Genomic DNA, 20,339 nt, shown 5'->3' on the forward strand with positions numbered 1-20,339 from the left:
TCTCCTCTCACTTTCATCGAGAGGCTCGTTAGGTTTCTGCTAAAGAGGTTCTTTGCTTTCTGCCATAAGAGTGGTGTCATCTGCATATCTGAGGTTATTGATATTTCTCCTGGGAATCTTGATTCCAGTTTGTGCTTCATCCAGATGCTTAGGAAGCATAACTTCAAGGAAAGCTAGTGGAGGTAATGGAATTCCAGTTGAGCTATTTCAAATCCAGCTTGTGCTTCATCCAGCCTGGCATTTCAAATGATGTACTGGTTCCAAATTGGGAAAGTAGTACATCAAGGCTGTATATTGTCACCTTGCTTATTTAACTTATATGCAGAGTACATCATGAGAAATCCTGGGCTGGATGAAGCACAAACTGGAGTCAAGAATGCTGGGAGAAATGTCAATAATTTCAGATATGCAGATGACACCATCCTTATTGCAGAGAGCAAAGAAGGACTAAAGAGCCTCTTGATGAAAGTGAAAGAGGACAGTGAAAAAGTTGGCTTAAAGCTCAACATTCAGAAAATGAAGATCATGGCATCTGGTCCTATCGCTTCATAGCAAATAGATGGGGAAACAATAGAAACAGTGAGAGACTTCATTTTTTGGGCTCCAAAATCACTGCAGATTGTGACTGCAGCCGTGAAATTAAAAGATACTTGCTCCTTGGAAGAAAAGCTATGACCAACCTAGATAGCATATTAAGAAGCAGAGACACTACTTTGCCAACAAAGGTCCATCTAGTCAAGGCTATGGTTTTTCCAGTAGTCTCGTATGGATGTGAGAGTTGGACTGTAAAGAAAGCTGAGCACCGAAGAATTGATGCTTTTGAACTATGGTGTTGGAAAAGACTCTTGAGAGTCCCTCGGACAACAAAGAGATCCAACCAGTCCATCCTAAAGGAAATCAGTTCTAAATATTCATTGATGCTGAAGCTGAAACTCCAGTACCTTGGTCACTTGATGTGATGAACTGACTCATTGGAAAAGACCCTGATGCTGGGAAAGATTGAGGGCAGGAGGAGAAGGGGACAACAGAGGATGAGATGGTTGGATGGCATCACCGACTCAATTGTCATGAGTTTGAGTAAGCTCTGGGAGTTGGTGATCGACAGGGAAGCCTGACATGCTGCACTCCATGGGGTCGCAAAGAGTCAGACACGACTGAGCAACTGAACTGAACTGACTTTGAATCGAAGTTAACTAAGAAGGGTAATAGTATATAGCCTTGATGTACTCCTTTCCCAATTTGGAACCAGTCTGTTGTTCCATGTCAGTTCTAACTGTTGCTTTGTAGGAAATGTAGAAGAGATTAAGAGCTTCCCTGATAGCTCAGTTGATAAAGAATCTACCTGCAATGTGGGAGACCTGGGTTCAATCCCTGGGTTGGAAAGATCCCCTGGAAAAGGGAAAGCCTACCCACTCCAGTATTCTGGCCTGGAGAATTCCATATAGTCCATGGGGTCTCAAAGAGTTGAGACTGAGTGAGTGAAGTCGCTCAGTCATGTCTGACTCTTTGTGGCCCTATGAACTGTAATCTACCAGGCTCCTCTGTCCATGGGATTTTCCAGGCAAGAGTACTGGAGTTGGTTGCCATTTCCTTCTCCAGGGGATCTTCCCGACCCAGGGATCGAATCCAGGTCTCCCGCATTGTAGGCAGATACTTTACCGTCTGAGCCACAGAGGAAGTCCAAAGAGTTGAACACAACTGAAATTGTATTACATTAAAAGAGATTAAAAAGGAATTACATTGTAGGAAATGTAGAAGAGATTAAAAAGGCCAGTGGTTGACTTGGGTTACAAAGAAGGGGCTATGAATATCTTGAGTCTAGAGAACTTTCAGGATCATGAAATTGTGTTAAACTGTCATGATGGACACAGGTTATTATACATTTGCCCAGATCTATAGAGTGAAAATCCCTAAAGAGAAGCATAAGAGTAAACTAGGAAAGAAAAGAAAGTGAAGTTGCTCAATTGTGTCCACCTCTTTTCGACCCCATGGACTGTAGCCCACCAGGCTCCTCTGTCCATGGGATTTTCCAGAGAAGAATACTGGACTGGGTTGCCATTTACTTCTCCAGAGGATCTTCCCAACCCAGGGATCGAACCTGGGTCTCCCACATTGTAGGCAGATGCTTTATCTGAGCCACCAGGGAAGTCCATAGGGACTTTATCTATTTAATGTCCATTTAGATTCATCAGTGGTAACAAATGTGTCTTCTGGTGGGGAGAGATATGTAGGAAGGTTATCCACATGTGGGAACAAGAGGTATATGGGAAATCCCTGTACCTTATTCTCAATTTTGCTGTGAAACTAAATCATCTAAAAAATTGGTATCAGTGCATGCACACTGAATATTTTTTAGAATATATAACATTAAAAAAATGGACATGCTTCTATCTTTAATTTTTCCTTAATCATTATACTTTAAAAGTGTGAGAAAATAGAGCTTTCTAAATGGACCAGACAACAAACTGTAGCAGATGGTTCACAAATCCTAGAAAAACACACACAGGAAGTAGAGCAACAATGTTCTCAAGTCTTATTTCACAGATAAGGTCACTTATTACTGAACAAGGATCATTATTTCCTTGCTTGGTCATCAGAAAGCATTTAGAGAATCATTTTCAAAGGCATTTGTCTCTTTCTCACACACTGTTAACCCAACATCCTCTGCTGCCCTTGTTTTATGTTCAAAGAAAGCTGTGATATAAACCCCTTCAGACTCCTGGTCTCTGAAGTTGGAGGCCTCCCACCTGCAGACAGGTGGTCACAATGCAAATTATTTTGTGAAAACCTGTGTCCCCAGGCTGCAGAGGGGGATGAAAGAAATGAAGGACTCAAGATATCCTTGAGAACAATTCTGATCTTCCTAGGTGGTGCAATGGTAAATAATTTGCCTGGCGAGGAAGGAGATGTGAGAGAGATGGGTTCGATCCCGGGGTCGGGAAGATCCCCTGGCTTAGGAAATGACAACCCACTCCTGTTGCAGCCATGAAATTAAAAGACATTTACTCCTTGGAAGGAAAGCTATGACAACGTAGACAGCATATTAAAAAGCAGAGACATTACTTTGTCAACAAAGGTCCGTCTAGTCAAGGCTATGGTTTTTCCAGTAGTTATGTATGGATGTGAGAGTTGGACTACAAAGAAAGCTGAGCGCCAGAGAATTGATGCTTTTGAACTGTGGTGTTGGGGAAGATTCTTGAGAGTCCCTTGGACTGCACGAAAATCCAACCAGTGCGTGCTAAAGGAGATCAGTCCTGGGTGTTCACTGGAAGGACTGATGTTGAAGCTGAAACTCCAATACTTTGGCCACCTAATGCAAAGAGCTGACTCATTTGAAAAGACCCTGATGCTAGGAAAGATTGAGGGCAGGAGGAGAAGGGGACGACAGAGGATGAGATGGTTGGATGGCATCACCAACTCAATGAACATGGGTTTGGGTGAACTCAGGGATTTTGTGATGGACAGGGAGGCCTGGCATGCTGTGGTTCATTGGGTCGCAAAGAGTTGGACACGACTGAGCCACTGAACTGAACTGAACTTGTATTCTTGTGTGAAAAGTTCCATGGACAGAGAAGCCTGGAGGGCTACAGTCCATGGGGTTGCAAAGAGTTGGACACAACTGAGATACTGAGTGTGCACAGTTCAGTTCAGTTGCTCAGTCATGTCCGACTATCTGCGACCCCATGAATCGCACACACCAGGCCTCCCTGTCCATCACCAACTCCCAGACTTCACTCAGACTCACGTCCATCGAGTCAGTGATGCCATCCAGCCATCTCATCCTCTGTCGTCCCCTTCTCCTCTTGCCCCCAATCCCTCCCAGCATCAGAGTCTTTTCCAATGAGTCAACTCTTTGCATGAGGTGGCCAAAGTACTGGAGTTTCAGCTTTAGCATCATTCCTTCCAAAGAAATCCCAGAGCTGATCTCCTTCAGAATGGACTGGTTGGATCTCCTTGCAGTCCAAGGGACTCTCAAGAGTCTTCTCCAACACCACAGTTTAAAAGCATCAATTATTTGGCGCTCAGCTTTCTTCACAGTCCAACTCTCACATCCATACATGACCACCGGAAAAACCATAGCCTTGACTAGATGGACCTTTGTTGGCAAAGTAATGTCTCTGCTTTTCAATATGCTATCTAGGTTGGTCATAACTTTCCTTCCAAGGAGTAAGCATCTTTTAATTTCATGGCTGCAGTCACCATCTACAGTGATTTTGGAGCCCTCCAAAATAAAGTCTGACACTGTTTCCACTGTTTCCCCATCTATTTCCCATAAAGTGGTGGGACCGGATGCCATGATCTTTGTTTTCTGAATGTTGAGCTTTAAGCCAACTTTTTCACTCTCCTCTTTCACTTTCATCAAGAGGCTTTTGAGTTCCTCTTCACTTTCTGCCATAAGGGTGATGTCATCTGCATATCTGAGGTTATTGATATTTCTCCCAGCAATCTTGATTCCAGCTTGTGCTTCTTCCAGCCCAGCATTTCTCATGATGTACTCTGCATATAAGTTAAATAAACAGGGTGACAATATACAGCCTTGAGGAACTCCTTTTCCTATTTGGAACCAGTCTGTTGTTCCATGTCCAGTTCTAACTGTTGCTTCCTGACCTGCATACAAATTTCTCAAGAGGCAGGTCAGGTGGTCTGGCATTCCCATGTCTTTCAGAATTTTCCACAGTTTATTGTGATCCACACAGTCAAAGGCTTTGGCATAGTCAATAAAGCAGAAATAGATGTTTTTCTGGAACTCTCTTGCTTGTTTGATGATCCAGCGGATGTTGGCAATTTGGTCTCTGGTTCCTCTGCCTTTTCTAAGACCAGCTTGAACATCTGGAAGTTCATGGTTCACGTATTGCTGAAGCCTGGCTTGGAGAATTTTGAGCATTACTTTACTAGCGTGTGAGATGAGTTCAATTGTGCAGTAGTTTGAGCATTCTTTGGCATTGCCTTTCTTTGGGATTGGAATGAAAACTGACCTTTTCCAGTCCTGTGGCCACTGCTGAGTTTTCCAAATGTGCTGGCATATTGAGTACAGCACTTTAACAGCATCATCTTTTAAGATTTGAAATAGCTGTACTGGAATTCCATCACCTCCACTAGCTTTGTTCTAAGGCCCACTTTACTTCACATTCCACTGAGTATCCACAGCTGGGAGCAAAGCCTTTTCAAAACGCAAGGCCCCCAGGTGATTCCCACCAAGCAGTCATTCCCCCCACCTCCCCTCCCCTCCTTCAAGGGCACAGCGCAGGCCACACCCATCCTAGAAAGAGCCTCTCCCCAGGGAATCAGGCTGACATTCTTTGTTTCTAGAAGTTCCCGCCCTAAGTCCTCCCTTTCTGAGGTCTCAGGTGTGCTGAGTGTGAGGCTGCAGCTCCGGGCTCCTAAGTGCAGGTCTTCCTCCTGCGTTATTTCCGAAACCCTCAGAGCCTGGGCCTGGTAGCCCAGTTGGCGGGTCCATGATTGTCTCTCGTGAATTGTTCTGCGGCCTGCTGTCTGCAACGCAAGAAGAAAGGAGAAGAACTCGCAGGGGTGGTCTGCAACGGGCGTGCAGGAAAGGTGAGCACCAAACCCAAGATGTGATTAGCATATCAGGTTAGTCTTGATTACCCACTACAGGAACACAGAAAGTCAGAAAAGAGCTCAGAAAAGGGTGAAAGAACCAAGAAAACTTTTTCTTCTTGTTCACTGCAGCAGTTGCAGGTTAAAGAGTTGTGTTGTTGCATTTGAAGGTATTTTCTCAACATGTAGTTATGAGTTTGCAACATAATATCCCCAGAGAAGACGCAGAGCAGGAGGAAGAAGAGGAGGAAATGGCAGCTTCTCAGGTAATTGTCCTGTCCCTGGTCTGGGGCTGTGTCTGCTTTTCCTTCTGGAATGCCTGGACTGAGAATCTGCAAACCTTTAGTTCTCTGCTTCTAATTTTTCTGCCTGGGGTGTTTGTTATCAAAAGCTTATTTTCTCTCTCTTTTCTTTTAATAGTGAAGCCAGTCTCCTTAGACTATTTCTCCTTTGTGTCCCAGAGCCTTTTTTCCATTGTTTGTGTCCCAGCTTTCTAGAGAGCGTGATGCATTCCCAATATGAATTAGTGACTTTCAACAGGTGAATGTATTCCCTTGGTGAGAGATCAATTCAGAGAGGCACTGGTATCCGAGATTCCCACTGGGATGTAGTTCAGTGTTGGGATCTTAGAGAAGTAGGGGAAATGCAGTGATGAGTTTACATCTGGATGCAATTCAGTTCTTTAGAACAGGAGTAAGAAAATGTCCTTATAAGTAGAATGAACTCAGCAGTCCAGAATTTTTCAGAAATGAAAAAAGTTGCAGACACTATCCTCTATATCTGTAAGAAACAATAGCTGTTAAACGTATTATTAGGTTACAGATCATGGGAGGTATATACGAAGTGAAATTTGCTTAAAACTGACATCTTTTCATCATAGGTTCAGATCATGGATTCCATAATATTGCCAAAATATCCGGTGGTAATAGTGCATTTTTCCTTGTACTTCTTACCCCATGACCTCAGATGTTCACTGGTTTAGGTGTTTGTGTGAGATTCCCATGCTATGAAGTTCATTTTTTTTTTTTTTCCTGTCTGTCTTGAACAAGAGTCTTGGAAAGAAAAACTGACGAATGTGCCTAACTATCACAGTTAATGGGGAAACTCAGTATCTTTTTAGTTTCTCTCTGGTTTGGAAAATGAACACTGTTGGCTAAAACCAATGCACAACTTGATAGTTTCGAATCAAGCTTTATCTGGGGCAAAATGAGGACTGCAGCCCTGGAGATAGCACCTCAAATAGCTCTGAGAGACTGCTTTATAGTGGCAGTGGGGGAAAGTCAGTCTATAAGATTTTGGTGAAGGGGTGTTTTGCCTAAAGTTTTCGCTTTTGTCTCAGGTTTATTAACTAAATCACTTGTTACATACAAATAAATAATACAGATATTTACTTAAAAATTGCCGAACTTACTTTCAATATACTAATAATAAAAGAAAAGAGAAGTAAAAACAACAGAGGATACATCACCAAATTGGCTTCTGACAAACATCCAGACTTGGAACAGCCCTGGGAAGTCCCAGGACACAGCACATCTGGAGTCTCAATGGGGAAAAGGTACCAAGCAGACCTTCTGCTCATTGGGTGAGACTTCAAACTTTGCATTTCGGGTCTGGTTTATAATCCCAGGAGGGATACAACTGATAACTTCGCCAATCTGTGACCAAATTGCAAGCCTGGTTCTATGTTAAAGCTGTTTGTTTTGTCTTGTAAAACTTGGAATTTTGCTAAACCTGGGGTTCGGTTGGCTGGGTCCCCCAACGTCTCAACAATCTCAAGATTTCTCCCTCACCTTATCTCTGGTGCTGCAAGTCTTGTACTCACTGCAGGCAGTCACTCAGTCGCTTTCAGTCAGGGCAGAGTCCAGGCAGGTTAGAAGCAAGGTCAGAGGCCTGCTCGGCTTTGTCTCTGAGGCCTAAACCAGGCTATTCATTTCATTTCCCTAACAAGGGGGAGTTCAGTGCAGTCAGGCTCTTACTTTACAAAAGGTTTTCTGCCAGTCGTGAGGAGCTGGTGTCACCATTTAGTGATTTTCTAGATATAAAGAGATGCAAGGGTTTGGATCATGAAATCAGTTCCTGACAAGACCTGTTCCACCAGATTCCCTGGAGCAGAGTGCCTCAATCCATCCTGAACTCCCTCTGGGGAGAGTTTACAGCTGCAGGGACCATAGGGCTCATTCTTCCCAGAGGCAGATGGCAAATGCCCTGGTTCAGTTGCTGGCAATCCTCTTGGCAAGTGCCAAATTGTAGTTGACAACACTCACGTGTGTTTAGTAGAGATGCTAGGTTTTGGGAGGGAGGGTTTTCATTACTCAAGTCCAGGTCTGATCACTTCCAGTACACTCTGCGCTCACATCACACACATAGTCTCATTACATTTTTGAATTTTCCAGAATGTTTACAAGAATCATGTTAGTGCTAATCTATGTTCAACTGTGCTAAATTTTAAAATATAGCTCTGTGCAAAAGATAGATTGTCAGGAAATTAAAAAATTCAGAACCAGAGCTCTACTTTATTTTATATCATTGTGCATGTCTGCATCCTAGTCTTTTTAAAAATTAATATCATCCTCAAATACTTATGCACATTTTTAATCAGTTAAAAATTATACTAATTTTATTGACATGACAGTTTTTCTCTGTTACTAAGTATATAGCCCCATTTTAGTGTATGTTTATGTGCAAGAACATGTTGATATGATTTGATCTATTTTTTTCTTTGAAGAGTCCCTCAGAAGGGAATCATGATCCACTCCAGTATTCTTGTCTGGAGAATTCCATGGACAGGGGAGCCTGGCAGGCTACAGTCCATGGGGTTACAATGAATAGGACAAGACTGAGTGACTAATTTACAAATATTATCAAATATTATTTACAAATAAAGAAATGTCTATAAATTTTCATTAGAGTTGTCTCTGTGTATTTTTCTGTTTATTAAAGTCTAGAGTCCATAAATTGAAGTAAAATTTAAGCTCTGCCATTTACAGAATATTTGTTAAAATATTTGCCAAAAGATGCGTCAGCAATATTATTGATTTTACATTATTTCTGTTGCACGTTTTCAAGACTCTTCTAAAATTGTCAGAAAGATATATAATATATACTAAAATTAAAATGATTCTTACTGCCAAGGTTACTATCCTATTAGACAGTAAAATCATTAAAACACTTGAAGTTGAAAGTTAAGTATGAATTCTTCCCTTACTTTCTACTTCGTTGCTGTTCAAAAATAGTCATTAATGGAACACAACTTTCAACATTGCTAGTTAAAATAAACTTGTTTAAAATGGGCCACATTTGTCCCATTCCAGTACTCTTGGATCGGAGTATGCTTTTTAAAACTATTTCCTGTTTCTTTGATAAACAATTTATCCTGTGTCACATGAGTAAAACACTCAAAAATAAATATGCCAATGTTGATCTGATTATTTTACAATTTCTCTTCCAGATCAGAATAGTTTCTGTAGTGATTTGTGGATCATATCTCATCCTCTTCTCTTGGGGTTAGAAATATGGTACAAAATATTATATTATACTAAATTATATTATTGTGTAATACCGGCCACTCTCCTAGATCAAAACCAGGTCTCTGAACTTGCTATTTTCATCTTGGGTCACATTAGGAAGTCTTCCCAGAGAAGGCAATGGCAACCCACTCCAGTACTCTTGCCTGGAAAATCCCATGGGTGGAGGAGCCAGTAGGCTGCAGTCCATGGGGTCACTGCAAGTTGGACAAGACTGAGTGGCTTCACTTTCACTTTTCACTTTCATGCATTGGAGAAGGAAATGGCAACCCACTCCAGTGCTCTTGCCTGAAGAATCCCAGGGAAAGGGGAGCCTAATGGGCTGCCGTGTATGGGGTTGCACAGAGTAGGACACGACTGAAGCGACTTACAGCAGCAGCAGCAGGAAGTCTTCCCACAGCCATATGACACATGTACTTTGTATTTCAGGGACGGCTGAGGTTCCAGGATGTGGCCATAGATTTCACTCTAGAGGAGTGGGAGTGCCTGGACCTCAGTCAGCGGGAATTGTACAGGGACGTGATGTTAGAGAACTACGGGAACCTAGCCTCCTTGGGTGAGAATAACTTTCTTCCAGAATCCCTTATCTACCCACCTGGTTTTGGTCCTTTCATTTGTAGAATGTCTCCTGGAATCTTCTGCTTCTTATAATAGAGTTTCAGATCCCTGCTTTTTAGGGGAAAATGGGAATCTGTGAGTTTAGAAAGAAGACTTCACGATGATTATGATTGTAACCTTTTTCTTCCTTGATATAATCTGCCACCTTTTAGGTTAATGGCAATTCTGTAAGTTTTGTAGTATAAAAGGATGTCTCTTTCCTTTTCAAATCAGATTTCTACTACTTACTTTTACCTTAGCAGTACTTCACTAGAATCTCAGATCTGTTCTTTAATGTATTTGTTAGTGTTGTAAATGTCCTTTCATTAAAGTATTTGGGAAAATCATTCTCTAGGCTGTATTAACAGTCAACCATGCATTCTCTTTGTGCATGAATACATATTGGATTGGAAACTGATGAAACTCTAGCAAAACAAATATTCCTTTCTCTGATGAACAGGTCTCGTAGTGTCTAAGCCAGACCTGGTCACCTTTCTGGAGAAAATGAGGGATCCTCAGAATGTAAGGAGAATGGAGACAACAGCAATACACCCAGGTATGTCTGAATGGATGGAGCAGATGGTTCAGGTGAGAGGTCCAAGCATCAGAGAGGAATCTATCCTTTGTATATGGTTTCAGAAGATCTGCTTCAGTGGATATGATTTTGGGGAAGTCTGGTTATATTTCTGTTGCTGTCATAGATGGATATCTCCTGCCCCATTGTGTCTCTTTAATCCTTCATGAATTCGTCTCTAGTGATTACTTTTCTCATTCACAGTGAGAGTTAAACTTCTCTTCTTGGCCTGTGACAACCTGCACGAGTTGGCTACTCTTCCATTTCATGGGGATCCTGGGAAAACTGTGCCCATTTCTGAGTAACTCTATGATGCTCCTTTTAAAGTTTGTTTCTACCTTTAGACAGAAGTATGTGAGTGGAGTTGTAGACAAACTGTTAAAGTTCTAGGAATACTGGGGATGGATTTTTTTTTTTTCTTCTGATTTATAATTTCTAAAACACTAGAAGCTACAAATATGAACTTATAAGTTTTAAACTCAAGTCATTTCTTCACTGCATCAGTCAAAACCTCCCTAAAATGAGAGAACGCAAATCTCAGGGTTACTTCAAAGTTTCTTTTTTCTTTATATGAATTCATGTTAAATATATTAACTGTATCTGTCCCAATTCCTCAATGCTAAAATACTTGAATATAATCAATTGCCTCAAAGAATGTTAAAATAAATTGGCATAAGAGATTAGAACATTTTCCACCATATTTTTAATGGTTGTTAAACTATTAGAATTTTTAGATACTATAAGGAAATCTTTCAAAAATGATCTTATTGGAGTATAGCTGTTTTACAATGCTGTGCTACTGTACAGCAAAGAGAATCAATTATACACATAAATGTATATCCACTACATATCCACTCTTTTTTGATTACTTCTCATTTAGGTCTCCATAAATCACTAAGTAGAGGTTCCTGTGTTCTCATCATATCTTTAAAGTCTTACTTCTTACTTAATTTCTGAAGAATGACTATTAATTTATCTTGTTTGTTATCAGTTTCCCTGGACTTTATCCCACATGTCCTCACTTTCTGATGAGTTCTCTGTCAATATCAGTTATGACTTTTAGATTCAAACATCTAATAGAACATTCTCAAATAAAAACCTGTGTGATAAGAAGTGGAGCCCAGTGAGAGCCCTTCCTAGAGCCTGGCAAGGAGGGGCTGGCACAGAAGGAGAGAGGCTGCAATGGTGGGTCTTCCCTTTGGGTATCACTCACCGATGGTGCTTTGCACTATAGAAGTTCAGGCTTCCTCCACAAGCATTTCATTTGCAGAGCTCCTCCCTCCCTCCTGTCTCCTCAGGATGTCTCCTCACAGCCAACCGCAGTCCTCTGCCTGGGTCTGCTCTCCAAACCCCATATTCCAGTACCCAGCCCTTGTCTGCAGTGTTGCCCTCTCAGGGTGGTGCCCACTCAGCCCTCTCAGGCTGGGTGGGCAGGGCTGGGGTCAGCAGCCTGTGTACAGGTCTCACTGTGTCCTGCTGCCACAGACTGTTGCCGTGTTCTCTTCCCACAGAGAATGAGGCTCCTCTTCTACCCCAACTGAGCTCCCATCCCATCCCAGTGACCAGCTTCCCCAGATGTCAACCTCTCCTCTCTTCAGTTTCCCCACTAGGATTGGAGGTCCCATACCACCTCTTCCATTTCCTTCTTTCTTTTGTCCTACTTGGCTAAGCAGGAACCTTTCTTGTCCTTTTGGATGTCCGAGATCCTCTGTTAGTGTTCAGCTGGGCTCTGTGAGAGTTGTCCCATTTGCACATGTATTCTCAATGCATCTGTAGAGAGATGAACTCCACGTCTTCCTAATCCTCTGCCATTTTGATCTTTCCATCTCTATTTTATCCTTAATCTAGCAAACGTTCATCAATGTCATGTAAATACTTAAGGATGTTCACAGAAAATACTAAAATGACTTGTTATTTGGTATCTTTCAGCTGCATCTTCTTAGGACACCCTGGGTTTGATGCCAATGGATCCAGGGTTAGAAGATGTATTCCCAAAAGCAAACCTAGAAATAAATGAAAGATTTCACCTTGGCAACTTACATTTAATGAAAGACTGGGAATATACAAGGGCATGTGAAATACAGAGAGGATGTTTGCAACGACATAAGGAAATTGAGACAGTTTCACATAATACAGATATGACTGTCAAAAAAAAAAGTACTATGAGTCAGTTTGGGAAAAACACCAATTTCAGGCATCAATATCTGCAGAGAGTGCATGTTTTTAAGCAAAGACCCACATCATTTTTGAAATATACATATTCTCTGAAAGGAAATGTCTAAAATCTGGAAAGATATCCAGTCCATACTGCAAATACTCATTCAAACTATTCTGAATATAGGCTTCAATTAAACATAAATTCAAACATGTCTGAAAACCAGATATTTAAAAATCAGGGGGAAAACTCCCAATACAAGCAGTTTGAGAGATCGGTAAGCAAGGGGTCATTAGTCTTCCAACAACAGATATATTCTTTCTGTTTCAATATTTGTAATGTTGATAATAATACAAGACCCTTAATCCAACCACCATAGTTCAATACATATCGTGATATGGTTAATGGGGAACAACTTTTCATGTGTACTAAAATAGGTCAGGCCTTAAGGAAGAGCTCCACCCCCAATAATTACAAGACTATTTGTGATGGAGTGAGACGCTATACATGCAATGACACTGGGCATAAGGTTGAACAAGTCTCAAACCTGAACAAGTATCAGAGACCTCAATGTCCACACAAGGTTTTTAAAAGTAATAAATGTAGGAATATCTTTTATCAATGAACACATCTTTATATAAGAGTATTCATATTGGAGAGCAGACTTATAATTGTAATAAATATGATAATGTTTCTTTTTTTTCCTTGTTTTTTTGAGATTTTTAAAATTTGAATCCAGTTTAAATCAGTGTGTGTGGTTCATTTCTGCTCCTTCACTGCTGAACCTGGGGGCTCAGTCTGCTTCAGCGTTTCTGTCTTCTTATTGTCCGTGATGACCAAGGTGTAAAGGTATCTGCTGCATCGAACTGAAAACTTCACATCATCCTTATTTTTCTTGATCTTGACAGATTTGGCATCCTTTCGCCCAGCTGTGAGCCGATTGTCCTCGATTTCTTCAGTTTTGCAAGGCATGGCGACAATGCGCGGAGATTGCAAGGGGAACAGCAGGAGAGAATCGCTTGGAGCACCCCGGAAAGTTTCTGATCCGTCTTCAGATCTTACTCGACAGCAGAGGATTCAGAATCCACGGAAAGAGAACAAATGTAATATATGTGGGAAAGTCTTTACTAACTCATCCAATCTAAGTAGACATAGGAAAATCCATTCAGGAAGGAAACCTTTCAAATGTACAGAGTGTGGCAAAGGCTTTATGCGTGGCACTGATCTTACACAACATCAACGAATCCATACCGGCCAGAAACCTTATAAATGTAAGGTATGTGACAAAGCCTTTAACTGTAGCTCAAGTCTTACTCGACATCAGCGAGTTCACACTGAAGAGAAGCCTTATAAATGTACAAAGTGCGGCAAAGCCTTTAAACAGAACTCAAGTCTTAATCATCATCAGCGACTTCATACTGGGAAGTCCAACCAATTTAACAAATGCAGTGAAGTCATTACTTGCTGCTCAAGTCTTACTGAACATCAGGTAATTCATTCTAGAGAAAAGCCTTATAAATGTAAGGATTGTGGCAAAGGATTTATCAAAATTACGAGCCTTATTCCACACCGCCGAATCCATACTGGAGAGAAACCTTATAAATGTAAGGAATGTGGCAAAGCCTTTACCCAAAGTTCAAGCCTTACTCAACATCAGCGAATTCATACCGGAGAGAAACCTTATATATGTAAAGAATGTGGCAAAGCCTTTCGTCAGAGCTCAAGTTTTCATAAACATCAGAGAATTCATACTGAAAAGAAACCTTACAAATGAAAGGAATGTGGCAAAGGCTTTAATCAGAGCGGTCATCTCACTAGACATTTGAGAGTACACATAGTAATAAAACAAGTGATGGAAGAGATTTGTCGTAAACATACACCAGAAAACATGAGAGTTTACACAAGAAACACATGGGAATGATGTAATAAACATGTAGAAAAGTATTTAATCAAAACTCAAATCTAAGTAAATATCAGAGACGGCTTATTAGAAAGCATTTCGTCAATCCTGTTTTCTGAAGTTACTCTGAAGGAGAATTACTGCAGAGAGTAATCTGTAGTTAAAACATTGAATCAATGTTTCATATCAATAGAAAATTGATATGTTAGTATGGATCATGAGATGAATGGTTGGTGTTTAAGAAGTTACAGTTATTAGCATTGTATCCTTGTTTAGACTGACATGATTTGAGATTATTTGAAAACCAAAATGAATGTAATTCAACTCTCAAATACTCCATGCTAGGCTTTGTTTCTAGTGTGTAGAAACAAACTTTTTCTGATGGTTACTACCTCAAAGATGAGAGAAGACCTTCTATATTGTGTTGGAACCATTTATATCTAATCTCCATTAGAAGATTAAAGACACAGTAATGTAAAATGTACAATGAACATCTAAATGGAGGTGTTTGTCATTGATATCAAATATCCCTGTAGGTCACGTCATGTAAGTGACGATGGACTCTTTCCATGTATTAAAGTAAGACAGAGGTTTGTTCTAAATTTTCAGTAGTTATATCACTTGATTTGTAAGAACTCAGTGACGGTTAACTAAAATATTGACATATCTATAATATCAATGAAAGTCATGGATATTAGTTGACAACGTTAAAATAAAAACATCTTCTGTGGTAACCTAGAAACGTATGGGAAACCCTTCCTGAAAAAATCATATAATTAGGGTTTGTCAATTTACTAAGTGATTCCTAGCCTCTGTTTTGTAAACCATAGAAATCACAATTCTCAGATCATTGTATCAGAAAAATAAATATCTTTCTCTATGCTTATAATTTGTATTTTAATCAAGGATCACACAGTGGGTTGTAAAAGGTTTTATTTCAACTATGTTCTAAATATGCTAATTAATAAAAGTGAATAGTTTTTAGTGTTTTGGTTGATTGTAATGAATTTAGTGTTAACCCACTACTACCACCATTAACCTCTCCCACCTTTTTTAAGGTTGTAGAGAAGAGACTAACAAACTATTTGGTAGCAAAGAGAGATGCCATTTGGCTTTAAACCTCTAATAACTTCAGATATTTTCCACCATTTCTATGTTGTATCTACTCTCTCATTTTGTAACTACTCGGACATTGTGACGGTTCTAATAAGAAGGACCATACAGAGTACTGTTGAGAGCTTCCCTGACTGCTCCGTGCTATTGCTGCCTCAGCGTCTGTCTGGGGAGCAGGCAGCCTGCAGGTCCTTGAACTCACACCAGCCAGTCCTGTGAGCACCTCCACTAGATGACCCCCTTCCTTGAGATCAGGAGTTTTGCTGAACCCCAGGGTCTACTTCACAGGCCCGCCTTTAATGACACCCTCAGAGCTCACCAGATTCCTGCTCCTCTGGTTTGAACGGACCCATCCACGCTCAGCCTGGGGAGCCCATAGCACTTCACCCAGGGTCACTTAGAAAGGCCTGAACCCCAAGTACTGGAGCTTTCTCTACTTGGTTCTCTGCTTGACCTTCAGAAATTCCCATCCTAGACCCTCCCCTCCTGAGACGTCTCAGGTGTGCTGAGTGTGAGGGCTTCAGCTCGCCTTCTGAACCTGGTCTTGGGGGAGAAGCATCAGAATAAACAGGAAACTTGGTAAAGACTCCTTTCATGGCCCCACCTCAGACCTGCAGATGCATTACCTCTTAGAGTGGGGAACCTGACCTCGAGGGCTTTGTATTCACTGAACTGGTTCAGAAAGAATCTTTGGCCAAGTGATTTCCATCTGCTTCCATCAGGATCACGTGATCAGTATTAGGAAATGACCTCCCTTGTGCCCTCCCCACAGAGGTCTCTCTTGGTCCTGTGGGAGCATCAGAGTGGTGTGTAGGAAGTGCTCCAGGGGATTCTAAGGGGAGGCCTGGCTTAAGCATGTGGCTCCTGGTCCATTTGTGAGAGCTGAGGCCAGGCTTCAGTCTGAGGAGAGGCAGCAGGGTTGGTCTAACTGGATTTGGACTGGGGAAGTCAGTCAGCTCATATGGTCTGTGTGAGCAGAGGGTTAGGAGCTCTCTGTGGGGAGAGAACAATCAAGAAATAAGTTCACAGGCTGGTCTCCAAGTAGGAAGTGATTGTTCTTGAATCTTTCCTGAGACAGAGTACAGGAGAGGTGGTTGCAGGTTATAGAGCTGCGAGGATGCCTTTGAAGGTATTTTCTCAAGATGCAGAGGTGTGTTTGCTGCATAACATCCCCAGAGAAGACAGAGCAGGAGGAAGAAGAGGAGGAAATGGCAGCTTCTCAGGTACATGTCCTGTCCTGGGTCTGGGGCTGTGTCTGCTTTTCCTCCTGAAATGCCTGGACTGAGAGAACCTACAAACCTTTAATTCTCTACTCATATTTTTTTTGGCCTGGGATGTTTGTTTTCAACTATTTACTTTTTCCTACAATAGTGAAGACCAGCTCTTCTCCCTGATGTCCCAGAGCCTTTTCTTCATTGTCTGTATCCCAGCTTTCTATAGAAAATGAATTCTCAGAGTGAATTAGTGATGAATTCTCAAAGTGAATTAGTGATGAATTCTCAAAATGAATTAGTGACTTTCAACTGGAGAATATATTCCCTTTGTGAGAGATCAACATGAGAGGTACTGGTATCCAAGATTCCATGGGGATGTGGTTTGGTGTTGGGCTCTTAGGGAAGTAGAGGAAATGCAGTGATGAGTTTACATCTGGATGCAACTTCAGCTCTTTAGAACAGAAAGAAAATGCAGTTATAAATAGAATGAACTCAGTGATCCAGAATTTTTCAGATAATTTTGAAACAAAAAATAATAGTGTAATGTCTATATTATTAAAATGACTCGCTGTTAAAATATACTCATAGGATACAGAACAGGGGAGGTATATATGAAGTGAAATTTTTAGAAACTGACATTTTTCAGGGTCAATTCAGATCACTGCTACCATTTATCCCATTACACTGCATGTAACCTTGATCAGGTACTTCTGTGAGATTCCAGCATTACGATGTTCGCATTTTTTTCTCTTTACCTTTAATAAAGATTTAGGATGATTTAGGGAGGGACCTGCACCAGCCCCCAGTTACGGTGGAAATCCGCACCTTCTTAGTCTGTCTTTGCTTTGAATAATGAACACACCTGTGTTTAGTGGGGATATTGGATTTTGGGAGTGGAGGTTTCCTCACTCAAGCCCAGGTCGGTAGTTTCCATTACACTCCACCCTCATCTCTCAGACATGATCTTATCACCTCTTTTTATTTTCCAAAGCACTTACCATAATCATATTCCTAATGTTTGTGCAACTATGTCAAATTTCTAAAATATAGCTCAACACAAGTGATACAGATTTCAAAAGAAATAAAGGACTCTAATTTAGAGTCCTAATTTATTTCATATTGGTATGTGTGTTTGCATGTTAGTGTACTTTAAAAATACAGATTATCATCCACAAAAAATGATGAGATTTAACCAGTGAAAAATCATCTTGATCTTATTGAATTTTTTCTCACTTTTTTGTCACATATATACTTCCCATTTTAGTGTGTATGCACAAAAATGATAACATTATTTGATCCATTTTGAGGTATATTTTTATGTTTTCCCAATTACCTGCACTTGTCTACACATTTATTAGAGTTGTCTCTGTATATTTCTCTGTTCTTTTTCTTTTTTTGTACTATGGGCAGAGGAGCCTGATGGGCTGCATTCCATGGGGTTGACAGTGTACAACACAGAAGAAAGTTACATATAGTTCACTTTCAATTGGAAAGGAAATATTTGTTCTTTTAAGTAAATAAAGGGAAGATTTTTAGTCTGTTGAAAATTTCATCTAAGGGGTCTCCAAAGTTAATGAAATATTCATTCTAAAATGAATGTCTCTGTTTTGTTTATTTCCTTTTTATTTTTCATTTTATTTTTAAAAGTATAAAGGATATAGAGAGACATGTGAAAAGCACAGAACAAAGTTAACATAATTCTAGATTTAATATAATTTAAAAACAGATGAATTATGATTTTAAATTGGTGTTTGAATGTCAAACTCTCCTATTAATGGAATGAAGATTCTGGAACATATATGTTCAGTTCAGTCGTTCAGTTGTATCCAACTCTTTGTGACCCCCATGGATTGCAGCCTCCCAGGCCTTCTATCCATCAGGCAAAATACTGGAGTTCAGTTGCAGACTTTGTTCTTCGAAAACATGCCATCCAGCCATAAAACAAGGTCATCCCCTTTTCCTCCTGCCCCCAATTTCCCAAATCATCAGAGTCTTTTCTCTTATCAATGAGTCAATTGTCTTATCTTAGAACAAATATTGAAAAGATGTTTTCAGCATCAGTCCTGACATTTAACAAAGACTGATCTCTTTAGGATGGACTGGTTGGAAAACCTTTGCAGTCCAAAGACAGAAAAAAATGTGTTTTTTAAAAATAAATTCAAAAGCATCAACTCAAGAAAACTAGCTGTACAGTCCAACTTACTCCAATACCTGACAAAATATTGTAAAAAAAGGACCTTTGTTGGCAATATTATTGATCTAAATTTATTATCTAGGTTGGTTCAAGACTATGTAAAAACTTTTAGAAAGATATAATTTTGGTATATACTAAATATCAACAGGACTGTTTTTGGAGACCAAAAAATTAAACCTGAAAATCTGTTTCACATCTAGTTCAATATTAACTGATGACCAGATGGCTGTCTTCATTTTCTGAATGGACTATACAGTCCATGGAATTCTCCAGGCCAGAATACTGAAGAGGGTAGCTGTTCCCTTCTCCAGGGGATCTTCTCAACCCAGGGGTGTCATCTGCATATCTGAGGTTATTGACATTTGCAGGCAGATTCTTTACCAGCTGAGCCACCAGAGAAGCCCCCACCATTTCTCTTCTGTACTCTGCTGTGCTAAATAAACAATGCCATTCATGAACCTGAGATTCAGTTAGAAGTGAGCTTGTTAAAGAACAACAACTCTGGCCCCACTCCAGAATTCCTGAATTAGAATCTCCTTTTAAAAAATATTCCCAGTTTGGAGAAAACTATTCCCAGTTTGGTTGATAGACAATTTATCCTGTATTACACAAGAACAACACTCTAAGTAAACCTGCCTCTATAGATCACATCATACCATAGTTTTTCTCCCAAAAAAAAGGATCTCTACAGTAGTTTTGTGAATCGTATACCATCTTCTTTTTTTCTGGGGTTAGAAATATGGTAGAGAATATTAGTGTGGAAAATTTATTCTTGTGTAATACCAGACATTCTCCTGAATCAAAATCATTTCTCTTGCTGGTTTCATCTTGGGTCACATAAGGAAGTGACAGCCATATGGCATATGTACTTTGTATTTCAGGGATGGCTGACATTCCAGGATGTAGCCATAGACTTCACTCAAGAGGAGTGGGAGTGCCTGGACCTCGGTCAGCGGGAATTGTACAGGGACATGATGTTAGAGAAGTACGGGAACCTGGCCTCCTTGGGTGAGGATAACTGCCTTCCAGAATCCCTTATCCACCCACCGGGTTATGGTTCCTGCATTTCTAGAATGTCTCCTGGAATCTTCTGCTTCTTATAATAGAGTTTCAGATCCCTGCTTTCTAGGAAAAGAATGGGAGTTTGTGAGGTTAGAAAGACGTCATGATGATTCTTTATTATTCCACCCTTCCTCTTTCTTGAGATAATCTGCCTCCTTCTCTCTAGATTACTAGGAATTTTATAAGTTCAGTGGTATAAAATAGTTGTTCCTTGTCTCTACTACTAACTTTTCCCTAGTAGTACTAGACCAGAATCTCAGGATCTGTTTTTATGTTTTTGTTAGTGTTTATAGGTGCTCTCAATAAAGTATTTGGGGAAATCAGTTTTCTAGGCTGTGTCAATATTCTACCACACCTTGTCTTCTCACCTGAATACGTATTGGAATGGAAACTGATGAATCTCCTTTCTCTGATGAACAGGACTTGTGTCTCTAAGCCAGACCTGGT

At 40.4% G+C, this 20,339-nt stretch overlaps 1 protein-coding gene and 1 pseudogene across 1 annotated transcript in view; one reads left to right on the forward strand and one right to left on the reverse strand.

The window, feature by feature from the left end:
* The window catches only part of LOC102269322 (zinc finger protein 677-like), an 84,376-nt gene extending 70,193 nt beyond the window's left edge, over nt 1-14,183 (forward strand). The window contains exons 7-8 of the mRNA XM_070387083.1: nt 13,509-13,834; nt 13,913-14,183. Of these exons, the coding sequence (XP_070243184.1) occupies nt 13,509-13,834; nt 13,913-14,183 (597 nt within the window). The remainder of the gene's footprint in view (nt 1-13,508; nt 13,835-13,912) is intronic.
* LOC138991721 (large ribosomal subunit protein eL38 pseudogene) lies at nt 13,169-13,381 on the reverse strand (annotated as a pseudogene).
* Nucleotides 14,184-20,339: the final 6,156 nt, after the last annotated feature.

The sequence above is a fragment of the Bos mutus genome, chromosome 18 (assembly GCF_027580195.1).
Source record: "Bos mutus isolate GX-2022 chromosome 18, NWIPB_WYAK_1.1, whole genome shotgun sequence".
Classification (NCBI taxonomy): domain Eukaryota; kingdom Metazoa; phylum Chordata; class Mammalia; order Artiodactyla; family Bovidae; genus Bos; species Bos mutus.